The following is a 9,579-nucleotide window of genomic DNA, read 5'->3' on the forward strand; positions in this document are numbered from 1 at the left end:
TCCTTCAAACTACGACTACTTCCTTTTTTTTTTTTTTTCTCCTTTCAGTTACAGGTTATAGGTTACCCGTTTACCTGTTACCGGTTACCTCCTGTTACCGGTTACCTCGTTACCTCGTTACCTTTTTACCCGGTTACCTCGTTACCTTGTTACCGGTTACTTCCTGTTACCGGTTACCTCCTGTTACCTAGTTACCGGTTTACCTGTTACCGGTTTACCTCGTTACCTCGTTACCTCGTTACCTCGTTACCTCGTTACCTCGTTACCTCGTTACCGGTTACTTCCTGTTACCGGTTACTTCCTGTTACCTAGTTACCGGTTTACCTGTTACCGATTTACCCCGCTCGCCCAAGAACTCACTCTAAATATCTTCTTTTTCCTTCCACGTTTAACCGTCCTTCTTTTTTTCTTCTTTCTTTTCTTTCTTTTCGTTCTTTTCTCTTTTTTTTCCTTCCAGCTTTTTCTTTTTCTTTTCTTCTCTCTTTTTTCTTTTTTTCTTCTCCTTTTTCTTTTCTTTTCTTTTTTTCTTTTTCCTTCCAGGCAGGCAGCTTGTTAATAAAAGGAAGAAAAGAAAAAAGAAAGAAGTTTTGAAAAGAAGGGTGAAGGTTCTTTCCAATATTATTGGAACAATAATATGACCTGGTACTTAACCACCTTAAGGGAAGGAAGGAATGTTTGTTTTAAGGGAAGTGAAAGTAAGAATAAAAAGAAGGTTTTCTTCTTCCTCCGTTTAGGGTTCGAACAAACAATAATATATGGCGTGGTATTTTAGCTTCCCTATTGGTGAGGGAAGTTGAAAATTTTTGTTTTAGGGAGGGAAGGGAAGTTGAAGATTTTTTTTTTTAGGGAGGGGAGGAATGTTTGGTTTAAGGGAAGGAAGGTGAAAGGAAGGTTCTTTCCTCGGTTTCTTAGAACAACAATATGGCCTGGTACTTAACCACCTTAAGGGAAGGAATGTAAGAAGAAAAAGAAGGTTTTCTTTTTCCTCCGTTTAGGTTTAGAACAAACAATAACATATGACCTGGTATTTTAGCTTCCTTAGGGGGAAGAAGAAGTTGAAAATTTTTGTTTTAGGGAGGGGGGAGTAGGAAGGTTTCGAAGGGGGGAAGAAAAGGAAAAAGAAGGGAGGTTTCCTAAACGGGGAAGAAAAAGAAGGAATGTTCTTTCTCCTCGGTTATTAGAACAATAGTGTGGCCTGCTATTTTAACGTCCTTAAGAGAGGAGAGGGAAGGGAAGGTGAGAGGTTCTTCTTTTCTTTTTTTTTTCTTTTTTTTATTTCATAGAGGAGAAGGTGAGGAAAAAAGAAGGTTCTAAGAGGGGGAAAAAAAAGAAGGTTTCTTAAGGGAGGAAAGGATAAGGAAGGTTTTAAAGGAGGAAAAAAAAGGTTTTAGAGGGAAGAGAAAGAAGGTTCTTCTTCCTCCATTTAGGGTTAGAACAACTATATATGGCCTGGTGTTTTAGCCACCTTTAGGGGGAAGAGAAAGAATCTTTTTTTTCTGTTGGTGTTTAAAGGAGGAAAAAGAAAGAAGATTTCTCGAAGGAACTGTAGTAAGAAGGTTTAAAAGGGGAAAAGGAAAGAAGGTTTCTCAAAGGAGGAGAAAAGAAAGAAGGTTTTTAAGGGGGGGAAGAAAAAGAAGGTTTCTTAAGGGGGAAAGAAAAAGAAGATTTATAGGTCGAAAGGGAAGAAAAAGAAGATTTAAAAGGGTAAGAAAGAGAAGGTTTAAAGGGAAGAAAAGGAAGAAGGTTTAAAGGGATAGAAGGAAAGAAGGTTTCTTAGAGAGGGAAGAAAAAGAAGGTTTCTTAAAGGAGGAAGAAAAGGAAGTTTTTACAGGGAAGAAAAAGAAGGTTTTAAGGGGGAAAGGGAAAAGAAAGTTCTTTCCTCGGTTTTTTTAGAACAATAATATACGGCCTGGTATTTTAGCCACCTTAAGGAAGGGAAGTGGAAAGTTTTGTTTAAAGGTAGGGAAGGAATGTTTGATTTAAGGGAAGGGAATGTAAGAAGAAAAAGAAGGTTTTCTTTTTCCTCGGTTATTAGAATAACAATAAAATATGACCTGGTATTTTAGCTTCCTTAGGGGAGAAGGATGTTGAAAATTTTTGTTTTAGGGAGGGGAGGAATGTTTTTTCAGGAGGGAAAAGGAAAAAGAAGGGAGGTTTCCTAAACGGGGAATGAAAGGAAGGAAAGGTTCTTTTTCCTCGTTTTCTTTAGAACAACAATAACATATGGCCTGGTACTTAACCACCTTAAGGGAGGGAAGAAGAAGTTGAAAATTTTTGTTTTAGGGAGGGAAGAGGAAGTTGAAAATTTTTGTTTTCGGGAGGGGGGAGTAGGAAGTTGAAAATTTTTGTTTTAGGGAGGGAAGAAGGAAGTTGAAAATTTTTTTTTTAGGGAGGGAAGGAAGATGATAATTTTTGTTTTAGGGAGGGAAGAAGGAAGTTGAAAATTTTTGTTTTAGGGAGGGAAGGAAGGAATGTTTGGTTTAAGGGAAGGAAGATGATAATTTTTGCTTTAGGGAGGGAAAGGGAAACTTTTGTTCAGAGGGAAGGGAAGAAAAGTTTTGTTTAAGGAGGGAGGGAAGGAAGGAATGTTTTGTTTATAGGAGGAAAAGGAAGGTTTAGGGGGAGGGAAGGAAAAGGAAGGTTTAAAAGGAGGAAAAGGAAGGAAGTTCTAAAGGGGGAAAAGGAAGAAGGTTTAGAGCGAAGGAATGTTTTGTTCAAGGAAAAAAAGTTCTGTTTAAGGGAAGGAATGTTCTGTTTAAGGAAGGAAAATTTTTGTTTAAGGAAGGAAAATTTTTGTTTAAGGGAAGGAATGTTTTGTTTAAGAGAAGGAATGCTCTGTTTAAGAGAAGGAATGTTCTGTTTAGGAGAAGGAATGTTTTGTTTAAGGGAAGAAAAATAGCTGAAAGGACACGTAAAGCAATGCACCGGAAAAGAAGAAATTAAAAAAAAAAAGAAGAAAAAAATGAAAAAAAAGGAGATTAGTTTTGGAGGGTATTCCTGATTAAAATGTAAAAGGAATGTACAAAAAGATAGGGGTGCCTTTTAAAAATAACATTGAAGGGAAGAAATGAATACAGGAGCATCTACAGGTAACGACTCTATTACTCGCTCTTCTGGAGGAGTTTAATGAACGGAAAAAAAAATAAAAGAAGAAAAAAAAAAAAAAAAATTATAGAGGAAACGAAATTAAGCAGAGGGGGGGAGGAATGATAAATCCAGATTATACGCATTCTTCTTCTGAACTTCGGCCGGACAATCTTCCAACTTGCTGTATCCTCCTGGCTACGTATGATCATCATTTGAGATACTCCGTTCATCGGTGATAGGGCTGCTTGCTCTGGGAAGTAACTGTCGCTCCATAAATTTTTCTCCCCCTTCGCCAACTGTTCATATCCTTTCCGCCTTCATAAACCTAATCCACTTGATACTTACTTTTTCCCCTCCCAAGGAATATTTTCCACCCGCACCAAAGAAATTCATGTACTCGTCCAAAAAACGAGTCTACAGAAGATCACCTCCCACTCTTACATCGATAACACCCACAAGTAGAGCAAGAGAAGGGGACCCGCTTCCATCACTTTTCCGAAAAGAAGAAAATACGATTTCTGATGAGACATCTATTTGTGCACTCATTCATTTACAGTGGCCTTCAATAAGGGCCCACGACCTGCAACATTGGACGGGTTGTTGGTATGAAGAGTGTGTGTAAGGAAGCTAAAGGTACAGGTATAGCTAGAGGGGTAAAAAAAAAAAAAAAAAAAATTAAAAACTATAAAGGGATCACTGTGGGCGCTAAACTATGCCTGCCCGGAACTTACAGATAGTTGGCCATCGAAAGGTCGGGTTGGGTAGAAAATCATCGCCCAGAAAGGTGTACGATATAAAGTGCGCCGCGATATTCTTCAGGGGAAGCTGATCGAACTCCCGAATCTTCATATTAAGTTCAGACAGAGTTACGTTTGTTACAAAACAGGAGTTCCATCTCTGCACAAGGTTGACGCAGAACGGGTAGTAACTTTCCAAGGGGTGAACAATTAAACATCCTAAAATGTGAAGATTCTGAAAAAAGAGCAAGTCATTCCCCGTGAGAATAAAATCATCGCCTTCCATACTGCTGTGTACCCGTACGTCATAGTAACTACTGTTGGAGTTTTCTCCTAGGAGATCATTCCTCCCGCGTATTAAGTACTCTTCCGGAAGGACTATCTTCACTACATACTTCTTAATTTTGTAATAATCTAGAACCACTTTTATTCTAAATGAATCGAAATATTTTTTGTAATTGTCCTGGTACCTCGTGCCAATGTTTTTTCCATCAAGGATTACCATTTTTCGGATTGTTGAGTTTCCCTCTTCCATCCACATTTTCCCGTTGTACATATGGTGAGGCTCCGCATGTTCATATACAGATGGGCTGCTATCGCCCTTACACACAGCAAGCGTTCCTTTCCCCATCTGGAATTCATCCCCCGCGGTGCTGTTTCCCATCGCTTCATGCGTTTGACCTTCCCCATTAAGAAGGTACTTCTCTTCGAAAGGAATCCTCGCCAATTCGGCCATGTCGCCTAGGATGGAATCTGCCTCAGCTGGGGAACTCGGACAAAACATGTCCTCCAAACTGGTGTCCAAACTGGTATCCAAACTGGCCTTGTCATTTGCCTTGGCAATCTCGTTGGACGAATTGAATTTTCCACCCAGGAGATGCTTGCAACTGCGGTCGTTCTCTACAATACCGTTCGGCATAGATGCTGAGGCATCCACCCTATCCTGCTGGAATTTCTCCAAAACGGAATAGTTAAAATAATCATTCTGACTTATGCCTTCATCCGGACAAACTTCGCAACTGCCACTTCGGTGGCTTTTATCTTGCACTCCGTTTTGATGGTTCCTCATGAGGTTGCTCGCTCTGTTGTCATCATCGCTTCGGCTCATGGTGCAGCTCATTTCGTTCTTGCAAACTCCTGCGACGATGGGCGTGGTGTACTTTTGGCTTCCTTCCTCCGGAGATGCTACGCCTGCCACGTGAGGTATGTCCCCTACGTCTTCCTCACTGGGGTAATTATCGTGGTGTATCTCCTCCCTATCTTGTGCATCCAAATATTTCTTGCAAACGTTACGGACATGCCTACTCTCCTTGTCGCTCTCCTTTAACTCATTCTGGGTGAGCGACCTAAAGCGCATAATTCGAACCCGATTTCCTACCTCCTGCAGGAATTCATCATTTGGGATATCATACACTGCTGCAATGTAGTGGTCTCCTTTATAACATTCCTCCGGGTGCACTATTCCGTGTGCGTTAAATGCTACCCCACCATCGCTGCACCGACGGGAGTTGTTCCCTGTCCTACTAGCATTCCCAGAAGAAACACTCTCATCTGCGTGCCCTCCGTCATTACTTCCATCCTTTCGTCCGGATGAATGAACATTATTTCCACTGATGGAGGATAGCTCGTATAAATCGTTGTAACAGTTTAGCCCGTTCCCTACGTCATCCCTCGGGTTTACCATCTCCCCGTTCGTACACATGCTGCTCGCCCTTACAAACAATGGATTCTTCAAAAGGACTACATCTTCTTCGTTCAACTCGTCAAAATTGGTGTGACGGCTAATTCCCCGCTGTTTACCTCCCTCGAAGGGCACTTGGCTACACTTCATATCAACTTTGTTTGGGCTGATTTCTGGGTAGGCCACGTTGGAAAGACTGCTCAATTGTGAGGAAGCCATCTTACAATCCCCCCCAGTAGAATACTTTCCCCCCCCTTCTAAACTCCTAAAATGCAACCCACTCAAAAAAGGATAGATATAAAAATCTTCCCTCAGTTTATAGCGCAGTAGAGAATTATCATTCAGGGGCATTTCCTCCCTCACCTCTATGCCCATTAATAAATCTTTGATACTTTTTATTATGTCTTTGTTGTGAGAAAATTCGGGGTCGTCACAGGAGTTCTTCACTACTTCGTTATAATTGCTTTGTTTGGAAAAAAGAGATTCATCCCTCTTTCCCCCCCATGGAGATCTCCGCGCGGTGGAGTGAAAAGTTGTCTTCTCCGTACCGATGGCTCTGCTCCCGTAGACGCTTTTTCCACGGTAATCCTCATGGTACTGCTTCACGAGGTGGTCCCTCTCTCGGTTGTCCTCCTCGGTGCAATTAACCAAGCGCCCATCCCAAACACTAGGTTCCTTTCGAAACCAGTAAAGCACGTATATAAAAACAGACAAGTAGCTGGGGAAAAAATTTGCGTAAAATTCTTCACATGACAATAACAGCTCATGAATCAAAAGAAAGGAAAAATAAATTTGCTCCTTTCTGTATACGTACTTTGAGACGTTTATATTGCCATAGAAAAGGAAGCCCCCTGGGTCCTTGTGCCCTTGGTCATGTTGATTCTTGGTAACATATATAACTAAACTTAGGAGCGTAAAGATTATGAGGATGATATTCTTTAGCATCAAGGTATCTTCCCTTCTACTGTAGTACTGCAGCTTTATGTATCTATTGGTGTAGTAAATAAATTTATTTTTTTTTTTTTCAAATTTGTTCATATCAATTTTGGAAAATAGTAACTTCACAATTTTGAAATAGCTCATGTAGAAATTAATAATGGCTTCGTTTAATTCTTTCTCGGTTAGTTTTTCCTTCGTGCTCCCCTGTCCACTGTTGGAACCTCCTTCCCTCCTCCGCTCTGTGTGCTTTTCATTAACTCTGGTGTTCACATGGCCGTGATACTTGTCCCTCTGGTAGTAGATGGTGTCCTTTGTCCCCCTCTCACTGCCTTTCATGGAGGGTAAAAAATGTCTTCCCTCAGCTTTGATGTAAAATATGCCTCTGCCCAGTTTACAGGACGTTTCGCCGCGGCAAGGAGTGCATACCGCATTGTTCAGGTCGACACTTCCGTCCTGCTGGCCCTGTTCGCACCTTCGGGAGGAGCCCCTACGTAGGCGCGCTAACAAATTGGCCAAGCTCTTCCCCCCGTTGAGGACGCTCTCCATGTACATGACAAGGGCGTCCCTGTTGGGAGCAGGCTTAACCGCGATCAACGAAAGGAAGTATAAAAACAGGCACTCTATCGGGTTGCCCCCCGTGTACAGCAGCGTGAGCTGATTGAACAGGTGCCCACTGTATCTATAATAACTCAGTGCCTTGTAATAATTCATGCACGCTTTCATTTCATTTTTTTCTCTGTTCTCTTCAAAGAAGTAACACTTATATCTGTGCAGATCGCCCAGAATTTTGAAAAGGTTGCTGATGCAGATTCGAACGACTTCTAGGCTGCTATGCAGAGCCTCCCTCTCACCACGTTGGTCATCAGGTTGGTCGTCACGTCGGTCGCAGCGTTCCGCGTAGAAAATGTCGATAATGTTGTTCACGTAGGAGTGTTCCCGAAAGGGAAGGTCCTTCAAATATGAATCTCCGCTGTACACATCACACAGGGGTTCATGTACGGAGAAATTGTTTCGCCTACCCACCGCGTTCCCGATGTGTAAGATATACTGGTCTTTTTTCTCGCCATATATTTTTAATGCGGTGGATAAAATAGCCCGAAAGTACTCATACGCATCGTCTATGTTTAAGCGCAGTGTCAAAAGGTACTTTACTAGCAGAGGACCACTGCTCTTTCCATTCTGTAGCTCTCGAACATTCTTTGTTAACGTCTTTATCTTCTGATAAAAGCAGTACAACCATATCCAGTTCAACAGCTGAATGGCCTGTGAGTTGCTATTCCGTATGTATTCAAAGAATATTTCTTCTTTTTTTTTTTTTTTTCTTCTTGGGCTAGTCATGCTGTTCATTGCTGCACGCGCGTCTTTCAGCCTCATTATTGGTCTCTTGCGGGCGTAGCATTAGGCAGGCGCACGCAGGCGTGCGTGTGTGTGTAGAGGGGGTCGGCAGGTTGGATAGTTCAGGGTCCACGTTCAAGTACGTGCGACTCAGTGCATTTACTTATTCTTAAGTATATATTTTATAAACACTGTACTCGGCAACGGTTGCACCTCACAGAGATACAACACCCTCGCGAATGTACACGCAGAAAAGTGGATCCGGTTTTAAACTTCGTATAGTCGTCAGGTGGCACTCATTTATCTCTCACGTATACGTCTCGTTCTCACAACTGTCACGCGGAATGCGCAAAAATGAGACATACCCTCAGCATTACTGCATTTTCTGGCAAGCCGGCTAAACGCCTTTCCTTCTGTAGGCAACTTCCTGTTAAGGCAGGTGGAGATTCCTACTATCGAACGAATAGGGAAACTCCTCTACTCAACGCGCATTACCGTTGTGTGCGATTCGACTTGCTCTCCTTTTTCTGCATCTGCTGCGCCGGGTAGACTGACATCCTTCTGTAGCTCCTATATGTATAATATATATGTGTGTATACACGTATATACGCTCATATGAACGCGTGCACGCACCTCAGAGTTCATCCGCCACTACCACGTGCGCTTCGAAAGCATCCCTTTCGAAATGACACTCGGGCGGGTTCCTGATATGCAGGCTTTTGCTTCGCACGGCGGGGGATTCGCATCGTTAACGTGCTTACAGAGTCCACATTGCGCAATCGTTTTGTCCGCCTTTTAGCAGAGCTCCTAACGTGTCGCTACTGGTGGGGGCACTACTGAGAGCGCTACGGAGAACGATGATGGAGCATTTTTTTTTTTTCCCCCTTGTAACTGTCCCCTTGGAAATGCTATCTGCGCGATGGGTATACTCCCATGTGCACTGACGAACTAAAAAGGATAATGGGAAAAAATATATATATATATATCGCTCTTTAACCAAAGAAGAAAGAAAAAATGCAATAAATATTTTGGCGCTATATTTCTTAGTGTAAATATAAAGCAAGCGATACGTGTTTATGTACGCACGTGTTCTCGTGTACTCATATATTTGTGTACTCGTATACTTGTTTACATATATAATGTATAGAAAAAATGAATGCAAAAAAAAAAAAACCAAGTCTAAAATGATATTAAAAAAAAAAAAAAAACTATTTCCATAAGGCTTCGTACAATTATTCTTTCCACTATGTCTATAAATGCAATTCATTATTTTTTGGTTCTTTACATTACACTTTTGCGGAATGTACGCATACGTATGGATATACTCTTTTTTCTGGGTGGGGGCGGGGGAACTTCCTGGAAATATATGTTTGCATATTAATAAAACGCGTATAGTTTAATTTTTTTTTTTTTTTTTTTTTTTTTTTTTTTTTTTGAACTAGCCTATGGCACATTATGCGATGGCTAATTGTACAAAAAGTGCAAATGGCCGAAAAGAGAAAGTTATGTGAAGTTCGTTCATATCGCATTGCGCCGAACTACACAGAGTTACAGCGCGCTACATCGTTTTGCATTCCATTACGTTCCAAACTTTTCCGCTGGGGATGTGTGGGCAATGGCCCGGTGGTCTTTATTTTCTCTGAAACGGGTTTTTTTGTCAGTGCCCCTTTTTTAAAACCGTACCGCAAATAAAAGGGTTACACTTTTTTGGTGCATGGGTACACTGTCGATGCGAGGGGTGTGGGACAAAAGAGGGGGCAATGGAAAGTAGGTTCTGCCCACCATATGCACGTGCACCCC

General features: G+C 41.7%; 1 protein-coding gene across 1 annotated transcript; it reads right to left on the bottom strand.

Moving 5' to 3' along the window:
- Window positions 1-3,629: 3,629 nt before the first annotated feature.
- Window positions 3,630-7,818, bottom strand: PKNH_0724600 (tetratricopeptide repeat protein, putative; the record flags this gene model as incomplete). The annotated part of the gene is made up of 2 exons (XM_002258502.1): window positions 3,630-3,667; window positions 3,819-7,818. The coding sequence occupies 2 exons, from the start codon at window positions 7,816-7,818 to the stop codon at window positions 3,630-3,632; spliced, it is 4,038 nt and encodes a 1,345-aa protein (XP_002258538.1).
- Window positions 7,819-9,579: the final 1,761 nt, after the last annotated feature.

The sequence above is a fragment of the Plasmodium knowlesi genome (assembly GCF_000006355.2).
Source record: "Plasmodium knowlesi strain H genome assembly, chromosome: 7".
NCBI classification, from domain to species: Eukaryota; Apicomplexa; class Aconoidasida; order Haemosporida; family Plasmodiidae; genus Plasmodium; species Plasmodium knowlesi.